Here is a 27,614-nt window from a genome sequence, read left to right on the forward strand (position 1 = left end):
AGTATATCTACTTAAATTTCCTGTGAAGTATTAGCCAACATCAGCAATAAACCAGTAAAATGCATGATTACTAGTCTTGAACAAACAAATATTTATTTCAATCCATGAAGATTTTACATACCTGAATGTTTGCCACTCGTACACTGATGCTCTTATTCTGGCCGGAATGTACAACCACGTCAGTGTCAAAGGAGGTAGTCTCCAATTGTGGACACTTGACAGGGGATTGAACTGCAGCTGTAGTCTATAACAAACACTCACTGGTAAAATGGAATGTCACATGTGCTTAACTAGAGTGCTCTTTGCTGATAGCTTCAACTATGTTCTGTAAGCCAACCATCTAAAAGGTGAATAACCTTTTTCGCTTTATTTTAATTGTATTCAACTACACTCCTAAAATGCAGGCGTTCCATCACTCATTTATTACACGCACAATCTTCTTTCCGTTTATTGCTCAGTCATTGAAAGCCATAAGTATCCCAATGCTGTGGCCATGTGATTAACAAAACTATAATACAATATGATTTCATGCAGCTCCTGTCAGATTATATAAATTTCTACTGCTTTGCATTCCATAAGATTATTTGTTTGATCTACTTTGATCAACATTTCTTTTGGCAACTTACCAGTACATACTGGGCGTAATGTTCTGCATTAAATATGACAGACAAAATATCTTGTTTCACACCCTATCAATCTAAATTTCTACAAATTTATAATTCAGATAGCCCGACAAAACCAGGTCCATATGCTCCAATCTTAAAGAGGGAGGCTTTAAAGTATATTTCGGATTTTGGCATGAGAGTCTCTCTAAATTACCTGATCCGGGCAGGCTGGTGCTGCATCACTGACACGCAGTCCCCGCAACATGGCACCACTTGCAGCCAAACGTACTCTCTGTGCAGCTCGTGCAACTTTAAGTCCAAAAGCAGATCTCTATGACAAGCAGGAAACCAGAATGTGTCAGATAAGGATTGTATAGAAAATTGTGGGCTAATATTATTAGTGAAGCCTTTCCCCATCAGAAGCAAAGTGAAAATGTGCAAACCGCAAACAGCATAAAACCAGAACAGCCTGCAAGCAACTCGCAATCTGTTCAGGTTTTATGCTGTTTGTTGCTAACCAGTATCTAAGGTTTGGAGTCGAAGCCTTAAAAACTTGAATCTATTAAGAAAGGTCTAAAATTCAAATTAACTTTTTAAGCGACTTCAAATACGTGAAAATACGTATCTAAGTGGTAAAGGGTTAAACAGCTTCTTACTGTCAGACCCTGAACAGCATGACATGGGGTCAGATAATCAACAATGGAAAACAGATGAGCTCAAGCCCATTATGAATTTACATCATTTTATCTCACAGTGCAGGATGAGTAAGTAGCAATGTGACAAATACTTTCTTGAGTACCGTTCTTTTTACAGTATCAGCTTAATAGAAGGAGAACAAGAGCACCGCATAATGGGTGCCAACCCTCGGCTGCGAAAGCTTGTCAGAATTTTTTTTGGCTTTTCTGGAGGTCAAGTAACCTTGACCTTTGACCTAGTGACCCAAAATTGGGCGTGGCGTGTAGAACTCATTAAGGTGCATCTACATATGAAGTTTCAAAGTTGAAGGTGGAAGCACTTTGATTTTAGAGATGTTAAGGTTTTAGCACGACGCCTATGGCGGACGGCTGACGGCGGACAACACGACGAGCTGGGAATGACAATACCTCGGGTTATCTCCGAAAACAGCCGAGCTAATAAAATGAGTAGTCTTATTTTGATCAAACAAATTGTGTATCAAGTCCTCACTTTTATGGTAATTCAATTGTATGTCAAGTCCTCAATATGATAATAAGATAAGCTTTGTGTAATTAAGTCCTCATTTTGGTTGATAAGGTTTTTGAGAAAATTCTTATTTAAAAAAAATTATATTGCAGGACAAGTCTTCATTTTCTTCACTGTCATGCATAGACAGTGCTCATTTTGATTGCTAAAAATTTTTTGGTAAAGTTCTTATTTTGAAAATAGTAATTGTATGGAAAGTCTTATTTGATCAAATCAATTGTGTATCAAGTCCTCAATTTTATGGTACATCAATTGTATTTCAAGTCCTCACTTTTATAATTCATGTAAAAGCTTCGTGTAAAGTCCACATTTTGATTGGTAAGTTGTTGAGAAAACTCTTATTAAAAAGAAATGCAGGACAAATCTTCATTTTCATCAAATTCATGCATGGCACTTTTCTAAACACTATGTCTCCCCCATATATTTGACCTTTGACCTTGAAGAATGACCTTGACCTTTCACCACTCAAAATATGCAACTCCTTTAGATACACATGCATGCCAAATATCAAGTTGCTATCTTCAATATTGCAAAAATTATTGCAAAACTTAAGCAAAAATTAGGCCACAATAAAAATATTGTTGGTTTGCCCTTTACCGACCCTAAATTTTACAGGTGGGTAGTTAGGTAGGAAATTTATTTTATTTTATTTGAGAAATTATATTTTTAATACACTAATAGTCTATGAATATTTAAAACACTTTTATTAAAGCTCGATTGGTCATTGTCGGCTCGGGTACTACTTACATGTACCCCGGGTACTCTTTAGTATACTTACATGTACCCCGGGTACGGTTATCAATCAGACCATCCGTAACACCGCATGTGTATTTGTCATTCTATAAAAAATGTTATAAAAACCGTTGTAAATAAATTAAAGTCGACGAACCATACCGTATCCGAAAACGGGTAGAGATACGTCGTTTGCGAATGAAATAAAATATGTGTTTTGTTTGTCTGCAGAAAATGAAAGCCAGTAATAAGTAACCTAGCAAATACGCAATAAATATATAATTCGGTTGACATATTGTTTTAAGTATGATATTGCAGTGCTTTACTTTGCTAATAGATTATTTATAGTTGGCGGACAACTATAGCAACGTTCGTAGAATGGTACGGTTTTGGGGAAGTAGCGAAGATGTTTTAAAACAAAACAAAAAGATGTTTCGTCAGTTACTTCTCATGTCAGTGCCAGCCGTTTACCATCAAAATACCTCCTTAAACTAACTAATTGGATTTCCAATCATCTCAAAATCGACCCTGGACGGCTCAAATCCGGATTTAATTATTTCATGTGCCATCTTTACCGAGGACGTGCGACAAACACGCCGATTTTCTATGCCGTCTCAAATGGTAAATTATTACACCTATGTTGCAATTAATTAGCAGATGCAGCATCCAAATTTGTCACTTTGCCACACGGTCAGTTATACCAGTTCTATGGTTATTATTAGCAACTCTGATGCAAAGCGTGTAAATTTACTTTGTAGACAGTACATATGCCAGCATAACTTTCGCGCGTCTTTGAACGGAGCAAACATGGAATAAAACAGGGTTGGGTACACTGTATTCAGCATTGGAAATACATTCTGACATATTGTGGAAGTATTTCTCAAAATATTGTGGATAGGGATGTTATAATTATATATTGGATATTATTAAAACTGACGCGGGTGAGTCCATTCTGTATGGTGGGTTGAATACATGTTCCGAACAAATGATGAATTATGGTATTTTCTTATTTTCTACACACATAATTAACATCAACACAAAAAATTTCAAATACACACCTTCATCATAAGCCAGGAAATGATACAGGAACTGGTTTTGTCAAGTTCTTTCCCTAATGACTTAACTACACCTCAGCATCATCTGCAAAGCACAAAACAGCTTTCATCAGTCATTTTACACAACACAATAAGCAAATAAACACATATTTCGAAACCTTAACGCTGACCCTAAGTTCAAGGTCAAGGTATAAGGGGTCAAAATTTGTGTACGTAATGAAAGGCTTTGTCCATAAACACATGCGTACCAAATATGAAGGTTACATCTGAAGAGACATAGAAGTTATGAGCATTTTTTGAAACATAAACACAGATTTCGAAACTTAAATGTGGACCCTAAGTTAAAGGTCAAGGTCAAAGAGTCAAAATTTGTGTGCGTATGGAAAGGCCTTGTCCATATACACATGCATATCAAATATGAAGGTTACATCTGAAGCGACATAGAAGTTATGAGCATTTTCAAAACCTAAACGCATATTTTACAAACCTAAACCCGGACCCTAAGTTCAAGGTCAATGTCAAAGGGGTCAAAATTTGTGTGCATATGGAAAGGCCTTGTCAATATACACATGCATACCAAATATGGAGGTTACATCTGAAGCCACATAGAAGTAATGAGCATTTAAAAAAAAGAGCTGTCTAGGAACGGCGCGCTCGACTATTCGAGTGCTTGACAGTATAAAGTAAGCCATCATGAGAGGGGGTATAATGTGGGTGTGTGGTCATTTAATAGATAATCTTTTAAAAATAAGAAAGAAAAAAAAAATTGGGGGGGATTATGGGTTGGGGTGTGTGGGATGGTTTGGGTCGAGTCCATTGTGGTATATCAGGTAAGTGTTGTTTTGTCAAAGTATGAATCAAATGTGAAAATAAATAAAGAAGTTATGGCAATTTAAGCAAAATGTATTAATTTGACCTTGAGAGTCAAGGTCATTTAAAGGTCAAGGTCAAATTCAACTTGCCAGGTACAGTACCATCATGATAGTAAGAAATTATTTGAACTTTGAAAGCAATAGCCATGATACTTTATAATCAAAAAGGATCTAAACACAAAATTTAACAAAATATTCAAAGTTACTATATATATATGACCAAGGTTTAAGTTTTGGGACAGACACAGACACACACATACAACGAGAGACAGGCCAAAAACAATATACCCCCGATCATTCTATCCGGGGGCATTAAAACCTAATTGTAGGGCAAATCATCGTTTTGATAAAATATATTTTGTATCAAGTCCTCACTTTTTTGATAAATCAATTGTATGTCAAGTCCTCACTTTAATAATAAAATAAGTTTTGTGCAAAGTCCTCATTTTGATTGCTAAGATGTTATTTTCGAAAAAGTTCTTATTTTGAAAAAACTCATTGTAGGGAAAGTCATCGTTTTGATCAAATAAAGTGTGCATCAAGTCCTCACTTTTATGATAAATCAAATGGATGTCAAGTCCTCACTTTTATAATAAAATCAATTTTGTGTAGAGGCCTCATTTTGATTTACAGATTTTTTGGGCGAAAGTTCTTATTTTGAAAAAAAAACTAATTGTAGGAAAGTCTTATTTTGATCAAACAAATTGTGTATCAAGTCCTCACTTTTATGGTAATTCAAGCGTATGTCAAGTCCTAACTTTTATAATAAAATAAGCTTTGTGCAAAGTCCTCATTTTGATTGATAAGGTTTTTTGAGAAAATTCTTATTTAAAAAAAAATTGCAGGACAAGTCTTCATTTTCATCAATGTCATTCATGGCCAGTCCTCATTTTGATTGCTAAGATTTTTTTGGATAAATGTCTTATTTTGAAAATACTTGTAAGCAAAGTCTTATTTTGATCAAATGAATTGTGTATCAAGTCATAACTTTAATGGTAAATAAATTGTATGTCAAGTCCTCATTTTTAAAATAAAATAAGCTTTGTGTAAAGTCCACATTTTGATTGGTTAGTTTTTTTCTAGAAAACTCTTACTAAAACAAGGCATTTGTCAAGCAATATGGTTCCCTACCGGCTCCAAAATTTGTCAGAAATTCCACCATTAAATTTTTTTTATGGTTGCCATAGCAACCACAATTTTTGACGTAGGAACAAAATGAAATGACGTGCATCATGTCCATTTTGCCATCTATCCATGTTGTTGCAAGTTTCATGAACAAAATATTAAGAACTTTTAAAGTTATCGCAGGATCCAGAAAACCACCATTTTCAGCAGTATTTCTAGTCTATTTGTTGCCATAGCAACCATAATTTTTGACGTAGGAACAAAATGAAATGACGTGCATAATGTCCATATTGCTATCTATCCATGTTTCAAGTTTCATGACAAAATATTTAGAACTTTTAAAGTTATCGCAGGATCCAAAAAAGTGTGACAGACAGACTCTCAGACATACAGACAGACGGACACACAGAGCGCAAACCACAAGTCCCCTCCGGTGAAACTGGTAGGGGACAAAAATGCAGGACATATCTTCATTTTCATCAAATTCATGCATGGCACTTTTTATACACGCATGAAGTTTCCTTATGAAATCTTGTATAGGATTTGAGATAAAGCCCTGAAAAGTTACATCATACAAAAACAACAAAGGGCAATATCTCTTATTTAACCCTTTCAGTGCGGGAACCGAATTTTGAAGGACTTTGCAAACAGTTTGGATCCAGATGAGACGCCATAAAACGTGGCGTCTCATCAGGATTCAAACTGTTTGCTATTCTGATAGTATTTTTTTTTTAAATCAAAGAAAATGCTAATTTTAGAAATTCAGCAGACGACATTTTAGCAGACGACAAATTTCCCAGCATGCAAAGGGTTAAGATAGTGTAGGATTATGGTTCTTGTGAATGGCACTTCTCCTCATTGCTATCTACATGCATACACCCATGAAGTAGCAGTAATTTTAAGTTTATTATCTATAAATAAACACAAAATTACTTATCTATATACAAAATTAAGTGACGCTAATGAGAAACAATTTAATTCAGATAAGTTTTTTTTTAGTCTCACTGACAGTTGAAGTATTGCTCACAAACCGTGTCTTATAAATCCGCAAACTACTCATTAACTGATGGAAATGCCTGGGAATTCCCTTTGTATCACACACACTACCAATATGATTCTAAATGTCATTTTTCACTTTAAACAAGAGATGTGTTTGTCAAAAACAAAATGCCCCCCTATTGCAGCGCTTTGAAGTCATATATTTGACCTTTGACCCTGAAGGATGACCTTGACCTTTCACCACTCAAAATGTGCAGCTCCATGAGATACACATGCATGCCAAATATCAAGTTGCTATCTTCAATATTCAAAAAGTTATGACCAAACTTTAACGATGGTTAAAGTTTTAGGAAAGAAAAATACAATTATATTTAACCTTTGACCTTGAAGGATGAACTTGACTTTTCACCACTCAAATTGTGCAGCTCTGTAAGATACACATGCATGCCAAATATGAAGTTGCTATCTTTAATAATGCAAAAGTTATTAAACTTTAACCAAGGTTAAGTTTTGGGACACACGCATACAATGAATGAATTAATGAATGTATGCCAGACAGACAGGCCAGAAACAATTTACCCCCGATCTTTCTATCCCGGGGCATAACAATCATCATGTATATCACGGTTACATTATCAAAAGAGTATATATTGCCATTGTTAAAGACATTTTAAAACACTAATATGTGAAGTTGGAATAAGCAATCAATCCTGGGGGAAAAAATCAGCAATTCCTTATATGCAATTTTACCTGTTGTATTTATTCATTTTGACAAATTTTCAGTAAAATAGACACTTGCATAAAATTATATAAATGTATCATTTCAACACATTTTTCTACAAAAGTGGATGCTTAAAAAGATTTTTCTAAATCCTAAAAAACATGAAACCGTGTCTATGCATGCATTAACGCAGTTTAAAAATGCACTTAAAATGAAAAAAATAATTCACTGTGAAAGAAAAAGTAATGGAAAAGTGCTCATCACACTTACAGTATAGACAGATTATTACCAAATGATATTCAGAAAACAAAATGAACAGTTTTGTTCGAGAAAATTCCCTTAATGATGTCCATTCCCATAAAACAGTGTTCTTTGTATAATACACGTTTTATAAAATAAAAATAGGAAACAAATCAACACAATTAAGTATCTCCAACTGATTACATGTTAATACAACAAATTGAACAACATTTCTTTTTTTTCCAAATGTATTCTCTTAACATTATTATGCCTATAAAGATTAGCACAGCTCCCACATCGTCAGCCTGACGTTCACGATTTGATTTATCAAGAGATGCAACTCTTGCAGAGCTCGAAATCAGGAATGTGAAAAGGGTCTATTGGAGAATTAAAAAGCAATACAAGCAATCGTTATGACCAGTCATTCGATTTTTATGATGTTTTTCTGATCAGAATGGTACACATGCACAAAGTATAATGGTGGTTTAAATAAAAACTAACGATTAATGGATAGAAGAAAAGAAATTACCATGTTAGCCCATGCAAGCGCTAAATTTGAATTGTAAGAAGGCAAAGAAGTATGTGTAATGACATCTTTTTTTCATTCTGACACTTGTTCTTGGTAACGTCTATTACTGTTATAAAACAAACATATGTATTTAACGGTCAAATATGTTAAATATAAGTATAATTTTAGATCCAATACAATAGTATTTTAGTCATTGCTACAATAGAAAGCACTATAGGTTGCGTTTTCATGGTAACTGTCGATTAACTGTCAAAGTTTGGTAAACTTTTCTATTTGCAATATCCCATTATGACCCATAAACTTTGAAAATTGAATGATCAAAGTATACATAAATTAACCATTTTACTAGTTAACAACAATATGTTAACAAGGGCTGTTTGTAAAACATGCATGCCCCCCATATGGGCTCTCAGTTGTAGTGACAGCCATTTTGTAAATATGTTTTTGTCACTGTGACCTTGACCTTTGACCTAGTGACCTGAAAATCAATCGGGGTCATCTGCGAGTCATGATCAATGCACCTATGAAGTTTCATGATCCTAGCCATAAGCATTCTTGAGTTATCAGCCGGAAACCATTTTACTATTTCGGATCACCGTGATCTTGACCTTTGACCTAGTTACCTGAAAATCAATAGGGGTCATCCGCCAGTCATGATCAATGTACCTATGAAGTTTCATGATCCTATGCCTACGCGTTCTTGAGTTATCATCGGGAAACCATTTTACTATTTCTGGTCACCGTGACCTTGAACATTGACCTAGTGATCTGAAAAATCAATAGGGGTCATCTGCGAGTCATGATCAATGTACCTATAAAGTTTCATGATCATAGGCGTAAGCGTTCTTAAGTTATCATCCGGAAACCATTTTACTATTTCGGGTCACCATGACCTTGACCTTTGATCTAGTGACCTCAAAATCGATAGGGGTCATCTGCGAGTCATAATCAATGTACCTATGAAGTTTCATGATCCTAGGCATAAGCGTTCTTGAGTTATCATCCGGAACCGATTTTACTACTTCGGGTCACCGTGACCTTGACCTTTGACCTGAACATCAATAGGGGTCATTTGCAAGTCATGATCAATGTACCTATGAAGTTTCATGATCCTAGGCCTAAGCGTTCTTGAGTTATCATCCGGAAACCATCTGGTGGACGGACATACGGACGGACAGACAGACCGACACTTGCAAAGCAATATACCCCCTCTTCTTTGAAGGGGGGCATAAAAAGTTATTGCAAAAGTTTAACCAACGTTTAAGTTGGTGACATACACAATGAATGACAGACAGAAGACTGACAGACAGACAGACCCAAAACAATATGCCCCCGATCTTTCGATCCTGGGGGCATAAAAAATATATGCACAATATCTGCAAAATACCAATGCAAGATCATTTACTGATAATAACTGAGTTTTAGCTCCTATCCAATATATTAGTTTGTAAAAATAAATAAAACAAGGGACAAAATTGTCACAAAACCAGGTTTTCAACTCAAAGTGTGACCTTGACTTTAGAGATATCAACGCAATTCTTTCGCACGACATACCCTCGGCCTCCAATGATGAACAAATGTGCCAATTGATTTTAAAATATCACCATGAACGACATAGTTATGGCCCGGACAAGCTCATTTATGACCATTTTTGACCTTTGAACTCAAAGTGTGACCTTGACCTTGGAGATATTGACGTGGTTCTTTGGCGTGACACACCGTCCACTGATGGTGAACAAATGTGCCATATGATTTTAAAATCTCACAATGAACAACATAGTTATGGCCAGGACAAGCTTATTACGCACGCTAGCCCGCCGACATTCGCCAATCTAATAACCAGTTTTCTTCGAAACCCTGGTTAAAAATCTAAAATAGCTGTTCTGCTTACTCACACCAGGTAGTGACTACTTAAATTAGTTTTCATTATTAAAGTTTTATACATGTAAGAAACTCAGCTTTTCTTCAATGATGGTTACAGTGTAAATAACATGAAACAATTAATAATACATTAAAATTTAACATTAAGCATACGCAGTGATTTTTCTTCACATTATATTTTACAGCCTGTACCTTTTTGATTCGGGAAAAAGTGCGATAAACCATAGGGAAAATTAAAACATTATTATAACGATTATAAATAACAGTTATCAGTATACCAATTGTTAATAAGTGCATATATTTAGCTGCTTTCTAAAATTCCTATTATAAAACTGCTAGGGAATTAAACTTCTGTTTGACCAATTGAATTTTTTTTTAAATTTGGCTTATTATATTGGAAATTTTGGGGATTTTTTTAAATACTTTTTGCCACCCTGTAAGAGGCTGTAATTTTAGAAAAAACAACACTAATAGGAAATATCTTGCATTTGTATTAGTTCTAAACATAGTAGGTTATGGTATTATACAATACTCGATGCATTACTTTTGTTAGTTTAGCACTGTTAAAATTAGAAATTTAATGAGAAGTTTAAGTTTTGTAAAGTAAAGAAAAACAACGTAACTTGGTAATGAAAGAAAAATAAGAAATGGGTAGTAAACGTTTTGTATTTCATATAAAAAAAGTCAATCAAATCCAAGTAAAGTTGTTGAGGTCCGGAAAGTTTCTTCACTTTTGCACTTATGTTAAGTTCATGATTTTGGGGCATAATTGTACACCTTGAACTTAGCCATCAACAGTTTGAACTAGTAGATAGGAGGCGTTGACAATTTATATAAGACGCATTCTTTTTTGTCGACTTCAACGGCGACACTCAGTTGCATGTTATCTTGGCTTTTTTAACGTAATCAATACCAACAAGTTTATTGCAGATTTTTACCAAACATATGCATATGACCGGTGACATTTCACATCCTGCGGCGGCACGTTGCATTTCGACGCGATGCTTCGCATCTGTCCGCCAAGGCAAGCCGCTATATGACGCCGAGTCGATGCGCATCCAGAGCTCCAGATAAGGTTTTGTGAAATTCTTAAATTACTACCAGATTTTCAAAAAGAATTCTTAACTCTGAAATTTTATTCTAAACGTTACTACTAAGTTTTGGATAATTATTCTTATTTTTTCTAAATGACCTCAAATAAATAATAATGGTTATGTTCATGCAAAAAAAATCAAAATAAACATACTAGCAACTTTATTTATACGAGTTCAACAGTGTCTTTTCAGTATTATACAATTTTTTTTTCCAATACCTTCATATGCCCAAACTGTGCTTAGATTGCATGCCTTAGATAAATTTTTACATATTTCACATTTAAAACGGGTCTCCCCTTCAATCTTTTCAACGATTATCATTAGCCACGGGACTTGTCCCTTCCACTCGTTCAATGTTTTTGTGTGTGTTTAAGTTTGGACCCATCGTGTCGCGTTTGTGTTTAGCTTTTCCGACTGTATCGGCAACTGAACATACAACAGCGTATAAGATCTTTTCTATAATGTCTTTCTAAACATTTAACTTCTGCTCACTTTGCGTACAATATGTTAAAAGCGTGTTTTTGGACGCTTTGAAGTTTTTTAGGACGCTCTCTGGGCACCGCCATTGTTTTTTGACAGATAGTATACGCCGCTTTTATTGGAAAAATGCGCTTTTTAAAACAAACCCGATAACCATTCTATATAAGCACCGCACAGATCTTTAATACGCGAAAATAACTCAATAAAATTCGATACGAACCGATGTAAAAATAATATTCGTAACGTGATTTTGTAATTCTTAATGGTACGACAAGATTTTAAAATAAATACGTAACTGACTTGTTCGTAATTACGAAAATACGACCCTTATCTGGAGCTCTGGCATCATAAAAAAAAATCTTTAAAAGATTAGTTAGTCACTAAATTTTAAAAGAGCAATTATAATAAAAATTTTATAATATTAAAAATCATAATTAATTTAAGGTAATCTATTACTGCATACTTACTATGTTTCCTGTCGCTACTCATTACCCAATTATCCCGTATATTCCAGTATTAAAGCAAATTCTGGTAAATATTTACAAGAAAAGTGCTCCAGAATTTCAAGAAATACAAATATTTGCCTTTTTTATTAAGTATGAAATGAATATTGGCATTTGTTTCTATTAAAGATGTGATGAAATAACGTCCAATCAGGGCGTTTTTTTCCCCAATGACCACGCGTCAACATTCTGAAGTGATGCTCATGTATTTATACAACACAAAATAAACCCACACTTTTCATGCAACATTCTACATGTCTGCATAATTTTCGAGCACTTTCTTTTTAGATAAAGGATAAGCACTGTTTATTTGACACTAGAATTTAATTGTTAATGTCGAGTTAGCATTAAAACTCGGAAGCATGTTTCGGATTGCAAATTGAATAATGCTAATCTAAGGATCGAACGAAACATTACAGTTATGCTTAATTAATTCAACAATAATTTGTTAAAGCGCATTATTTGTTGAATATATTTTAGGATATGCTATTATAAAACTTGTCTATAAAGCATCATATAAACATCATATCCGCTTATTAAAACATGAAAATAATAACATGAAAGTAGCGTAAATCTAGGTTTCGACGCTACACAAATGCACATGTAGGTGTATATCTTTGAACTCTATCCGCGTACGTTTGCAGAGGATTTATGCCGCGAAAGTACGCGAGGTAAATTCAGACTCAGCGTTATTGCACGGATTGATGTTGAGTGCCTGGGCGATACGCCGCGTGAAAACATGACAAGGCCGCCGAGTACTAATGATTCTGGCTGTGGTGTGACCAAGGATTATGTTTGTTCCGCGTTGGCTGTAATGTAAATAAGTTACTTAAATCATCTGCGATGCAATGACTCATTGTCATGGGGCAAAATTAACATTTCCATTTGTGTCTTTGGCCGACGCGATAAGACAGACCAACGCCGCCATTTTTTTACAATAAACCAATCTAGTAACGCATAGCGTTATAACAGTCTATTTTGTAAGGGGGCAGGGGATATATTTTTTTACCAAATTTCGAGTTCTGAGAGGCCGCAAACACTCATATCCATTTCATCAAAACCGAAAGTGACACAGGAAAGTCTTTTTGTGTCAGTGTCATAACATAGGCAACATACATTGAAAATACACCCAAAGAAAAGGCTGGCTTCTTCACTTGTGAAACTATGGTCCTTGATGTTTCCCCCCACCAACCTAATTTTTAATAAAAATTGAGAAATTTGACCCATTTGGCACAGAACATTCAAACAGAATGCAATCCTAGTTTTGACTACATTACTCATTTATTTCATCCCTGTGCTGTGTTTATTTACCTAGAAAAGTGTCTCCCATACGTTTAGATTGCTCACAATTTACCTTCAAATCTGTGATATGTTTCTTCAGCGAGAAATATTGACTTCCGCCAAAAGTGATATTCAAAATGTACTTGCTAGGGAGCTGTCAACTAGTTTCAATGTTTTTTTTCCAAAATGTTTAACCTAACACAAGAAATAAATCTTATAAATTCCTAGTTGATTTTTAAAGACCATAAGTTATCCCTACCCTAAAGATATGTAATGTTCACCCCCTTTCACTGACATATCCCCTGCCACCTAAATTAGATATAGGCTACATTAAACTAAATCATTAAATGAATAGGTGCAATGCAAAATTGTTGCTGCTTAAAGGGCGCAAAATAAAAATATTTTTATTTCGTTTTAAAATTTATAGGTGCAGCAAATCTGACTAACATTTAATCAATTTGTTGTGGCCTAAAGCCAGATCAATTTTGTATTACATTCTCTCATGCGTGGCGCCAGCTCCTCATGCGTGCCACGCATGATTTTGTTATTCATTTGCTATTAGATATTGTCAAACAATTGAAATTTGGTGCATACACGAGGTCAGAACTTTGCAGATTTTATTTGTTAGCATAAGGTTATTGGTTCTGTCCAAAAAAGAATGCAAAACCTGATTTCATTAGCTACCAGTCATGAGTAAAAAAAAGTATGTACCTTTTTTAACCGAAAATGTATGGTCTCTACGTTGTATTTTATATGAAAAGGGTCAAACGACTGTCTAAAATCTTTCATCACATGTCATTGAATTATAAATTACATGCGAAATTCAGATACGAACCTGTTTTTAAAACGAAAGCGCGTGATAATTATTCGAGCCACCTGCTGCTAGAACACTGTATAGCGTTGTGTGGCGGTTTATGTATTGTTCTTATGAAACATTTGAAAATATTGTAACAAAGTTCAGAAAATAGGCATAATGAGTCACTGAACAAACGAGATCACATGTTGAGATGATGATGTAAATCAGTTGGTGGAGTACAGATTGTTCCCGGTATTTTCACACGAAAAAATGTTAGGGGTTCTACTTTCACCAACAATGACGAATATAAGCAACTTTGAGCAATCCATGTTTAGTATAAAACAGATTATTTCACCATTAACAATTTTTCGAATGCAAACAAAAACATGACATTAAACATCGTGTATCAAAAATATAGCTTAAAAATAATAAATGTAAAAAGAAAACTTACAGTATATTCACAACAATCGCTTTAAACTGGCTCACTACGACGAATTTTTGCGACTTTTTTGATATCACTAAAATTGAATAAATATCCTCGACGTGTGTTGATTTGCGTTGTTAATGTTTTGCATTAAAATTAGCAACAAACAAAAAACAAAGCGTTGCATATCATACCTTGTTGAAAGATACCCATATTCCACTAGTTAATGGAGCATATTTATTTTCTGCAACACCCACATTGTAATCCATGAAAACAGTTGTTTTAACGACACGTTTTCAGTCTCCGCCATTTTGACTAGAGTGTCCTCGCACTGAAGTTAAGGTCGCGACCTCTGACGTCATGCATATATTACACACTGGACAACTACAAACAAGACGATGACCATCATTTGCATATATCACATGAAGCGGGGTACCAAACTATTGCGAATGGCCATACAGGCGGGAAAACACGGATACCAGTCGATTTTATACTTTTCAAGGTCACGTGACAGTAGTAAACTGTGCGTAGTATGTGTATGAGTACCATGGATAGCCGATAACTTAAGGACTATGTAGTTTTATGTTTAAAAGATGTAGGACAACAAAACTAACGGAAATAAATGAAAACTTTCGGAGGACTATAGTGCAAGTCCTCGCACTGTTCGCCAGTCCTCACGACGTAGGTATGCAGTCAAGTTTGAGTCCCCACGTTGATAGCTATACAAACACACACACACACACACACACACACACACACACACACACACACACACACACACACACACACACACACACACACACACACACACACACACACACACACACACACACACACACACACACACACACACACACACACACACACACACACACACACACACACACACACACACACACACACACACACACACACACACACACACACACACACACACACACACACACACACACACACACACACACACACACACACACACACACACACACACACACACACACACACACACACACACGCATACCGGTTTATATCACATGGAGAGGTCCTTTGTTCCGTACCAACACACCGAGGTCTACCCCTATTTGATGAAATATTTGAATGATAAATATAGACAGGCAACAGTTTTGGTAACTTAAACCCATGCATCAATTGTATTTTTCAATATTTTGCATTTTAAGATACGAGTATTCTACATACATTGTGAGGTGAATACCTCGGGATGTCCCACACAGAGCACACATGTATCAGGTTATCATTTAGAGGTACCATCAAACAATGTTTTTATTACGTATTCTTCATCACACAGATGTATACCTTAATCAAATTATGCCTAATTCAATTAACAAATTTGGTGTATCACAAAGAAGACTTTTGGAGGTGTGTCGATCGGTCCAATTTTTTTTGTTAGTTTGCCTTTAAGTGTATAGCCTCAAAATTTAATCCAGGAAGGCCCCCGAAAATTGGTTCACAGCAATTTTTCGTGGGTCAGTTGCGTTACGCTAAACCATCTTTTTGTTTATTTAGGCCTTTTTCAATTTCATTCGACAGTATTTTGTGCTTTTTAATGCGTATTCTAATGTGTGTACGGACTAACTCATGAATATTAGTTTAAATATATTAATATCTATAAATATAATCCACAAGAAACGTCGATTTAAAACAGTTTATTCCTCCAAAAAATACTCCCAAACATTTTTATGACAAAAAGTAGTTTCAAAATGTATTTACACTTCGAACAATGTCAAGTTCAGACAATATCATCTGGAAACAAGAGTGCCAAACTGTCATAGGATACGCCCTTTTGAAGGTTTTGGACATCATCTAGACACAACTTCTGACCAAATTTGGTGAAGATCGGATCAAAACTACTTCAATTAGAGAGCAGACACCATGCTAAATGCTTGAAATGCACTAAGTGACCTCATGACCTAGTTTTTGACCCGGCATGACCCATATTTGAACTTTACCTAAATATCATGTACACAAAAAAAACTACTTCAATTAAGAGAGCGGACACCATGCTAAATCCTTGAAATGCACTTGGTTATCCCGTGACCTAGTATTTGACCCAGCATAAACCATATTCGAACTTGACCTAAATATTGTCTAGATACACTTTCTGACCAAATTTGGTGAAGATCGGATGAAAACTTCTTCAGTTAGAGAGCGGAAACCATACTTAATCCTGAAATGCACTAAGTGACCCCGCGACCTAGTTTTTGACTCGACATGACCCATATTCAAACTTAACCTAGATATTGTCTAGATACAACTTCTGACCAAGTTTGGTGAAGATCAGATGAAAACTATTTGAAATAGAGAGCAGAAACTGCTGTGGAAACCGCCCGTCCACCCACCGGCGGCGTCCACCCGCCCGCCAAGGGTGAAACTATAATACGTCCCGTTTTGAAAAACGGGCGTATAAAAAATCAAATTATAGATGTATATTATGAAAATCAAGCACTTACTTTCTTCAGACACAAATTATATAGAAGAGTCAATACCACAACATGAAAACGTTTAAGCAAAATATATTCATACATGAAACAATGCCTTAACCCTCCCACCTAGAACAAATGTCAAGTTCAGAATATCATCAGGAAAAAATCTAATTACAATTGTATATTATAAAAATCAAAGACTTAATTTCTTCTGACACAAAGTATATAGAAGAGTGAATACCACAACATGAAAACATTTAAGCAAAATATCTTCATACATGACACAATGCTTTAATCATCACACATAGAACTAATGTCAAGTTCAGACAATATCATCTGAAAACAAGAGATGTGTTTGTAGTAAACACAATGCCCCTTCTGCGCCGCTTTGAAGTGATATATTTGACCATTGACATTGAAGGATGACCTTGACCTTTTACCACTCAAAATGTGCAGCTCCACGAGATACACATGCATGCCAAATATCAAGTTGCTATCTGAAGGGACATAGAAGTTATGAGCATTTTTTTAAACCTAAATGCGAAACCTAAACGCAAAGTGTGACGGAAAGACAGACAGACAGACGGACGGTCCGATCACTATATGCCCTCTATCGGGGGGCATAAAAATCAAATTAATATACATGTCACAATGCCTTAACCATAAAGAAAACATAACAACAATTGTGCAAGTATGATCTGTTAATAAAGAAAATGGTCCAATGTTTCAAAGGAATTTAGTAACTCATAAACTATTGCAGAGTAAGTAAAACATGTTTATTGAGAGTGGAGAAAAAATAGACCTTGTTGTACAGTGTAACTTGCTAACAAAAACATGGTCAATTCGGTTCGCAACTCCGAACTAAAGTAAATTCTACAATGGAAATCAATTTGACGAGCTTTGCAAAAATTAAGAATTTGGTCGTATGAATAGTTATCTTCAGCCAGAAAAAATCCAACTGTTTTACACGTGTTTATAACAAATACCACCATCTTGTTTTCATACGAGTAATGCCCCCTCCCAATTTTGTATTATTTCTTTTAAGAATTGCTGCTTTGCATATAACAATATTGATTTAAGTATGGAGTATATGGCGTGTAAATTACTGTTTTTCAACCAACCGAAACCATTTTTACAAAAAATATATATATATATTTATGTAGAAAATTGTAGAGAATCTTCGTCTAAACATGCCATTTCAAATATCATAAATGAAAACGGATCTCAGATTTACTCTTCTTATAAACATATGTAAAGCTCTGGCATCAGAGATATGAAATAGATTTTTTCTGAAGTAAATCTGAATGGAAATCAATATGACGAGCTATGCAAAAATTAAGAAGTTGGTCGTATGAATAGTTGTCTTTGGCCAGAAAAATCCAACTGTTTTACACGTGTTTATAACAAATACCACCATCTTGTTTTCATACGAGTAATGCCCCCTCCCAATTTTGTATTATTTCTTTTAAGCATTGCTGCTTTGCATATAACAATATTGATTTAAGTATGGAGTATATGGCGTGTAAATTATTGTTTTTTAACCAACCGAAACCATTTGTAATCTTTTCCAAGATATCATTGGGACAAATCGTCAAATAAAATTTCATGAAGATCGGACAATTAATGTGACCTCTAGAATATTAACAAGGCAAATGTTGATGCCGCAAGATGGACAACGGGCAAAAAGCGATCACAAAAGCTCACCATGAGAACATTGTGCGCAGGTGGGCTAAAAAGCTATACAATCATTTTTGTTTACACTTTTCAGCAGTAATCCAGTTATGAATCGTGTTTTTTAATTTTTTTCCATGACAATCCGTGTAGAATTTCATATTTTTGCATTACTCTTTCACAGTCTTCACGCTTAAGCTCCTTCCTCAACGCAATATTCGTTTTGAACAGCGTCTTCAAAAGATGACTCTGGTCTTCACCGAGTTGCTGAAGCCTCTCTGAAAAAGTAATAAAATCATATTCAATTGCCTCTTCTGTTCCATGATGACCACCAACAAGCATCTCAGAAATATAATAAGTTATAAAAAAGTTCATCTCAAAACTGTTCCAGAAGATGAACCATGATTTAAAGGTGATCTTTTTATTTGAAATGCTGCTTGTAATTAATCAAATGAAAAGTTGCACAATATACTATTCAGAATGTGACTTTCTATTGAAACAAAAGATCTGAAGTGATATCACTTGAACATTTTCTCAATTCTCTTGAAGACATCTAAAAAATAATTATGCTTAATATAACCGGATACTTTGAGTAATAGTTACTTAGTAATAAATGTCCACACATTAAGATGTATCCATTTATTAAGTTTCATTTTGATATGTCTTACAGATTTTGAGTTATGAGCAAGATTGAAGTAACGATTTAAAGATAAGCTAGGAACACCTATGAAGCTTCTTGGCAAAGTTAAATTGTGTCAAAGTAGAGTGAGCTTATTTCAATTACTGTGTTAATTGTACATTCATTACGAATTTTTAAACAAAAACATTATACTGTGACTTTCAGGAATACCGTTTTGTTGTTGAAACAAAGCCTACTTACTGGGATGACCCGACATGGTTACAGTTGTGGACGGCCCAGGTTTTGCATGTGGTTGTCTTACTGGCACATCATGGTCTGTGTCAGAAGATTCAGGGTCTGAAAGAGGTTCATTTAAAAAATAATCTTCCTACACTATCTTATAACAAGAGATTGCCAAGCAATATTGTCCCCTACCGGTGAAACTCCACCATTGTCAGTGATTTTTTTTTATAAATTTGTTGCCATAGCAACCAGAATTCTTGACCTAGGAACCAAATAAAATGACGTGCATACTCTCCATATTGCATTCTATCCATGTTTCAAGTTTCATGAAAAAATATGAAGAACTTTTAAAGTTATCGCAGGATCCAGTAAAGTGTGACGGACAGACAGACTGACACACGGAGCGTAAACCATAAGTCCCCTCCGGTTTCACTTGTAGGGGACAACAAGGATATCAGTAGTGCTAATGGATGCTTCCCAAATTGGCCATTATGTTGAAACAATGACCAAGTTATATCATAGGAAATTAAGATCGCCAACCCTTACCTTCACCTTTGGGTCTAACTAAAGGTCTTGAGACAAGAGCACCGCATACCGGACGCCAATGCTCGGCTTCGGGTGCAGTTAAAAAAAAATTGAGGTCACAGTGATCTTGACATTTGATCTAGTGACCAAAAAATGGGCGTGGAGTGTGGAACTCATCAATGTGCAGCTACATATGAAGTTTCAAAGTTGTAGGTAGAAGCATTTTGATTTTTTAGCTCTACTGCCAAAGGCAGAAGAGCTTATGGGATGGCATGGTGTCTGTGTGTGTTAGACGTTGTCTTGTTTATCCGATAAAGTCCAGTTTTCATGCGATTATTTTCAAACTTACTCAGTGTCTTTATATTAATGAGGACTCAAACCTTATTGATTTTCAGGTCACTGGGTAAAAGGTCAAGGTCACAGTGACTCGAAATAGTAAAAACTTGTTTATCCAAAAAGGTCCACAGTTTTTATCGGATTCTTTTGAAACTTACTCAGTGTCTTTATATTAATAAGGACTCGAACCCTATTGATTTTCAGGTCACTGGGTCAAAGGTCAAGGTAACAGTGACTCGAAACAGTAAAAACTTGTTCATCCGATAAAGTCCACAGTTTGCATCCGATTCTTTTTAAACTTGCTCAGTGTCTTTATGTTAATAAGGACTCAAACCCTATTGATTTTCAAGTCACTGGGTCAAAGGTCAAGGTCACAGTGACTTGAAATAGTAAAATTTTGTTTATCCGATAACGTCCACAGTTTTCATCCCATTCTTTTCAAACTTGCTCAGTGTCTTTATATTAATGAGGACTCGAACCCTATTGATTTTCAGGTCACTGGGTCAAAGGTCAAGGTCACAGTGACTCGAAATAGTAAAATGGTTTCCAGATGTTAACTCAAGAATGCTTAGGCCTAGGATCATGAAACTTCATAGGTACATTGATTATGACTTGCTGATGACCCCTATTGATTTTCAGGTTGCTAGGTCAAAGGTCAAGGTCACAGTGACAGTGTTTAAAGCAGTAGAGCGATTCAGGCCCTCATGGGCCTCTTTTTTAGTTATTGTTGTCAAAACGTGCAGTCGAAAAGTGTAATATACAATTTACTGAACAGACATTGTGAGGTACGAGGCACACACACACACACTAGAAACACAGTACATAAATACAGAGGTATCCACCCAAATGCACTCTTTATGTAAGTTGTAAGTGGTGACAAATCTCCACAACAATCCAATGAGAGCTGATCATTTAATACAATACCAGCCTTACCCCTTACGCTCGCCCTTTCTTCTCTGTACTTGTAACCAGATGTGCGTGAAGATTTGTCCTTTTCTAACAGTGCATTGGAACTTAAAGGTTCAGAGCAAGCTTCTTCGTCACCACCACCTTCATTACCTGTATTAAATAAAGCATTCTCCCGTCACTTGTGACACCCATTTAATTTTGGCATTTTATGTTGTCTTTACCTCTTGCATTGCAATACATTGATATAAAGACAAGCTATTGACATAACCACTGTTTCTGGAAATATCAGAAGTGCTGTATCACTACCATCTCAGTAAGCATATACCCTACATTTTTACATGATTTACTCTTTTCAGTGGGAATCGAACCCACAGCAGCCAGACACCTTGGTTAACAAACACAATGCTTTAAGGTATATGCAAGGTATAAGGATTGATATCTGGAAATGTTAAAACGCTGTGAGGTACAAGGCACACACAAACACAGTAGAATGCTATTTACTCAACTGAACACATACAGACAGAGGTATCCATAGCCTATTGTAAAGATAAAAAAATATGAATCAACGATATGGAGGTACTAATGACCAAAAATGTTTTGAAGTTCTGCAAACCTAGCGCTTAAGGCCAAATTATCAAGGTCCATGAGCACACGTATTATAATAATCAGACCCACCTCAGACGCTTTAGCCTTTGGTGGTTGTTATGAATAATGTATATTATCTTTCATTTATTACTTTTTGCTCATCGAAACAGTTTTTTTTTTTTTAATCAAGCAGTTCACAACATTGTCATTCATAGGTCACTCCCTAACTTACATGTACCATCTCTTCAGAAGCCAACAACTGGTTGAACACACTCAGAAGGGTTCAAACCCACAGCATTAAGTTATTGTTGTCAAAACGTGCTATCGAAAGGTGTAATATAGAATTTACTGAACAGACATTGTGAGGTACAAGGCATAAACAAAAAAACACACTAGAAACCCAGTACACACATATAGAGGTATCCACCAAAATGTACACTTAAAGTAAGTTGGTAGTGGTGACAAACAAATCTCCACAACAATCCAATGAGAGCTTATCATTTAATACAATACCAGCCTTACCCCTTACGCTCGCCCTTTCTTCTCTGTACTTGTAACCAGATGTGCGTGAAGATGTGTCCTTTTCTAACAGTGCATTGGAACTTAAAGGTTCAGAGCAAGCTTCTTCGTCACCACCACCTTCATTACCTGTATTAAATAAAGCATTCTCCCGTCACTTGTGACACCCATTTAATTTTGGTATTTTATATTGTTTTTAGCTCTTGCATTACATTTCATTGATATACAGACAAGCTCTTGACATAACCACTGTTTCTGGGAATATCAGAAGTGCTGTATCACTACCATCTCAGTAAGCATATACCCTACATTTTTACATGATTTACTCTTTTCAGTGGGAATCGAACCCACAGCAGCCAGACACCTTGGTTAACAAACACAATGCTTTAAGGTATATGCAAGGTATAAGGATTGATATCTGGAAATGTTAAAACGCTGTGAGGTACAAGGCACACACACACACAGTAGAATGCTATTTACTCAACTGAACACATACAGACAGAGGTATCCATAGTCTATTGTAAAGATAAAAAAATATGAATCAACGATATGGAGGAACTAATGACCAAAAATGTCTTGAAGGTCTGCAAAACCCAGCGTTAAGGCCAAATTATCAAGGTCCATGAGCACACGTATTATAATAATCAGACCCACCTCAGACGCTTTAGCCTTTGGTGGTTGTTATGAATAATGTATATTATCTTTCATTTATTGGGTTTTGCTCATCGAAAAAGTTTTCTTTTTTTTAATCAAGGAGTTCACAAAATTATCATTCATAGGTCACTCCCGAAGTTACATGTACCATCTCTTCAGAAGCCAACAACTGGTTGAACACACTCAGAAGGGTTCAAACCCACAGCATTTAGTTATTGTTGTCAAAACGTGCAGTCGAAAGGTGTAATATACAATTTACTGAACATACATTGTGAGGTACAAGGCATAAACAAACAAACACACTAGAAACCCAGTACATACATATAGTTATCCACCAAAATGTCAACTTTAAGTAAGTTGGTAGTGGTGACAAACAAATCTCCACAACAATTCAATGAGAGCTGATCATTTAATACAAAACCAGCCTTACCCCTTACGCTCGCCCTTTCTTCTCTGTACTTGACACCAGATGTGCGTGAAGATGTGTCCTTTTCTAACAGTGCGTTGGAACTTACAGGTTCAGAGCAAGCTTCTTCGTCACCACCACCTTCATTACCTGTATTAAATAAAGCATTCTCCCGTCACTTGTAACAAGCATTTAATTTTGACATTTTATGTTGTCTTTACCTCATGCATTGCATTCCACTGATATACAGACACGCTATTGAATTACCGCTGTTTCTGGGAATACCAGAAGTGATATATCACTACCATCTTAAGTAAACATATGTTCTACATTTTTACATGATTTACTGTATTCAGTGGGAATCAAACCCACAGCAGTCAGACACCTTGATTAACGAACACAATGCTCTAAGGTATATGCTAGGAATAAGAATTGATATCTGAAAATGTTAAAACGCTGTGAGGTACAAGGCACACACACACAGTATAATGCTATTTACTCAACTGAACACATACAGACATAGGTATCCATAGTCCTTTGTAAAGGAAATAAAAATATGAAACAACAACATGGTGGTTATTATGACCAACAAGAGCATCACATAGCGGGTGCCAATGCTCGGCTCGGTTTTAATTTTTGTTTTGACGTCACAGTGACCTTGACCTTTGATCTAGTGACCCAAAATGGGTGTGGCGTGTAGAACTCATTCATGTGGAGTTACATATGAAATTTCAAAGTTGAAGGTTGAGCACTTTGATTTTAGAGCAAATGTTAAGGTTTTAACTCGATGCGGACGAGCTGGCTATGACAATACCTCGGGTTTTCTTCGAAAACAGCAGAGTTAAAAATGTCTTGAAGACCAAGTCAGCTCATAAGGCCAAATTATCAAGGTTTATGAGCACACGTATAATAATAATCAGACCCATCTCCGACACGCCTTTGGTGGTTGTTATGAATAATGCATTTTATCTTTCATTAATTGGGTTTTGCACATCGAAACAGTTTTCATTTTTTTAATCAAGCAGTTCACAAAATTATCATTCATAATATATATCCTAACTAACCATCTCTTCAGAGGCCAACAACTGGTTAAACACACTCAGAAGGGTTCAAACCCACAGCATTTCGTTATTGCTGTCAAAGTGCAGTTCAAAGATGTAATATACAATTTACTGAACAGACATTGTGAGGTACAAGGCACACACACACATGCACTAGAAACACAGAACATACATAAAGAGGTATTAACCAAAATGTACACTTTATGTAAGTCGGTAGTGGTGACAAACAAATCTCCACAACAATCCAATGAGAGCTGATCATTTAATACAATAAAAGCCTTACCCCTTACATGCCCTTTCTTCTCTGTACTTGTAACCAGATGTGCGTGAAGATGTGTCCTTTTTTCTAACAGTGCGTTAGAACTTAAAGGTTCAGAGCAAGCTTCTTCGTCACCATAACCTTCATTACCTGTATTAAATAAAGCATTCTCCCGTCACGTTTGACAAGCATTCAATTTTGGCACTTTATCTTGTCTTTACCTCTTGCATTGCATTCCACTGATATACAGACAAGCTATTGACATTACCGCTGTTTCTGGGAATACCAGAAGTGCTGTATCACTACCATCTCAGTAAGCATATACCCTACATTTTTACATGATTTCTTGTATTCAGTGGGAATTGAACCCACAGCAGCCAGACACCCTGGTTAAGAAACGTAATGCTCTCAGGTATATGCAAGGTATAAGGATTGATAATTGGAAATGTTAAAACACTGTGAGGTACAAGGTACACACACACAGTAAAATGCTATTTACTCCACTGAACACATACAAACAGAGGTATCAATAGTCTATTGTAAAGGAAAACAAGGGCTGTTTGTAAAACATGCATGCCCCCCATACGGGCTGTCCGTTGTAGTGGCAGCCATTGTGTGAATACGATTTTTGTCACTGTGACCTTGACCTTTGACCTAGTGACCTGAAAATCAATAGTGGTCATCTGCGAGTCACGATCAATGTACCTATGAAGTGTCATGATCCTAGGCAAAAGCGTTCTTGAGTTATCATCCGAAAATCATTTTACTATTTCGGGTCACCGTGACCTTGACCTTCAACCTTGTGACCTCAAAATCAATAGGGGTCATCTGCGAGTCATGATCAATCTACCTATGAAGTTTCATGATCCTAGGCATATGCGTTCTTGAGTTATCATCCAAAAACCATTGTACTATTTCGGGTCACCGTGACCTTGACCTAGTGACCTCAAAATCAATAGGGGTCATCTGCAAGTCATGATCAATCTACCAAATAAGTTTCATGATCCTAGGCGTATGCGTTCTTGAGTTATCATCCGGAAACCATTTTACTATTTCGGGTCACCGTGACCTTGACCTTTGACCTAGTGACCTCAAAATCAATAGGGGTCATCTGCGAGTCATGATCAATCTACCCATGAAGTTTTATGATCCTAGGCGTATGCGTTCTTGACTTATCATCCGGAAACCATTTTACTATTTCGGGTCACCGTGACCTTGACCTTTGACCTAGTGACCTTAAAATCAATAGGGGTCATCTGCAAGTCATGATCAAGGTACCTATGAAGTTTCATGATCCTAGCCCAAAGCGTTTTTGAGTTATCATCCGGAAACCACCTGGTGGACGGACCGATCGACAGGCCGACCGACATGTGCAAAGCAATATACCCACCTCTTCTTCGTAGGGGGGCATAAAAATGAAACAACGACAGGTTATTAATGACCAAAAATGTCTTGATGGTCTGCCAAGTCAGCTCATAAGGCCATATTATCAAGGTCTATGAGCACATGTATTATAATAACAAGACCCACCTTTGACGCTTTAGCTTTTGGTGGTTGTTATGAATAAAATATTTTATCTTTCATTAATTGGGTTTTACTCATCGAAACAGTTTTCTTTTTTTTATCAAGCAATTCACAAAATGATAATTCATAGGTCATATCCTTACTTACAGTCTCTTCAGAGGCCAACAACTGCTTGAACACACTCAGAAGGGTTCAAACCCACAGCATTTAGTTGTGGTAAAAAAGTACATTGATGCATTCCAAAGGTTCAATGTAGCATTAACTGTAAAGACATTGTGAGGTACGAGACACACACACACTAGAAACATAGTACAGACAGAAAAAGGTAATCACCAAAATGTAATTATTTAAGTACATTGTTAAGGGATCACAAATAAATATCCACAACAACCAAAAGAGAGCTGGTCATTTATTATCATACCAGCCTTATCCTTAAGCTTGCCCTTTCTTGTCTGTTTTTGAAACAAGATGTGCTTGTAGCTGAGTCCATTTCTGCAGTTAGAACTGGAAGGTTCAATGCCAGCTTCTTCGTCATCATCATCATTATCTGTATGAAATAAAGCACTCACTGTCAACAGTGACAAAGTATTTGTAGTTTCCTTTCATTTTTTTTACCTCTTGCACTGCATTTCATTGATTAACCAACACTCTATTTACGTTACCTCTGTTTCTGGGAATGCAGGTAGTGCTATATTACTACCATCTTAAGTAAGCAGACACCCCTAGATTTTTACATAATTTTCTGTATTCAGTGGGACTCAAACCTACAGCAGCAAGAGACCCTGGTTAACAAACACACTGCTGTAATGTATATGCAATGTATAAGAATTGACATGTGGAAATTTTGAAAGGCTGTGAGGTACCAGGCACACACACAAACAGTAGAATGCTATGTACTCAACTGAACGCATACAGACAGAGGTATCCATAGTCTATTGTAAAAAACAAACAAATATGAATTAATGACATGGAGGAAGTAATGACCAGAAATGTCTTAAAGGTCTGAAAAGCCAGCTCATCAGGCCAAATTATCATGGCCTATGATCTCATTTATTATAATAATCAGACTCACCTCTGACGCTTTGGCCTTTGATGCTGATTTTGGAACCAGGAATGCTTGAAGGAGACGTTTTCACCAATACTGGATGGCTCATTTTTAGAATCAGTTCATTCTTTATCTGCAAAAAAAGAAACTTCCCTTGTTAATGTATTTTTTCTGACATAAATTAGGTTTTGCTCCTGAAAACAGTTTTTTTTAAAGCATGCAGTACATAAACATTATCATAAATAAGTAATAACTGAAT

The 27,614-nt window shown here is 35.9% G+C and overlaps 2 protein-coding genes and 1 long non-coding RNA gene across 10 annotated transcripts in view; 1 reads left to right on the forward strand and 2 right to left on the reverse strand.

Annotated features, from left to right (window-relative positions):
- The window catches only part of LOC127871404 (acetylcholine receptor subunit delta-like), a 313,711-nt gene that overhangs the window by 92,045 nt on the left and 194,052 nt on the right, over positions 1–27,614 (forward strand). The window lies entirely within an intron of this gene.
- Positions 132–14,904, reverse strand: LOC127873035 (uncharacterized). Its single transcript, XR_008045907.1, has 4 exons — positions 14,753–14,904; positions 3,617–3,698; positions 820–914; positions 132–244 (listed from the first exon to the last, which is right to left on the reverse strand). It is a non-coding gene; the product is annotated as an uncharacterized LOC127873035 (long non-coding RNA).
- LOC127873032 (uncharacterized) overlaps positions 16,208–27,614 on the reverse strand; it is a 47,226-nt gene continuing 35,819 nt past the window's right edge. For 3 of the 8 annotated variants that reach the window (XM_052416587.1, XM_052416588.1, XM_052416586.1), the window contains 8 exons: positions 27,383–27,488; positions 26,732–26,857; positions 24,811–24,936; positions 23,491–23,616; positions 22,410–22,535; positions 21,327–21,452; positions 19,551–19,646; positions 16,208–18,948 (listed from right to left, as the gene is read on the reverse strand). In XM_052416587.1, the coding sequence (XP_052272547.1) occupies positions 18,779–18,948; positions 19,551–19,646; positions 21,327–21,452; positions 22,410–22,535; positions 23,491–23,616; positions 24,811–24,936; positions 26,732–26,857; positions 27,383–27,488 (1,002 nt within the window). In that variant the 3' untranslated portion in view covers positions 16,208–18,778. The remainder of the gene's footprint in view (positions 18,949–19,550; positions 19,647–21,326; positions 21,453–22,409; positions 22,536–23,490; positions 23,617–24,810; positions 24,937–26,731; positions 26,858–27,382; positions 27,489–27,614) is intronic. The other 5 variants (XM_052416591.1, XM_052416592.1, XM_052416589.1 and 2 more) reach the window with 5 other exon arrangements.

Source organism: Dreissena polymorpha, chromosome 3, assembly GCF_020536995.1.
Source record: "Dreissena polymorpha isolate Duluth1 chromosome 3, UMN_Dpol_1.0, whole genome shotgun sequence".
NCBI classification, from domain to species: Eukaryota; Metazoa; Mollusca; class Bivalvia; order Myida; family Dreissenidae; genus Dreissena; species Dreissena polymorpha.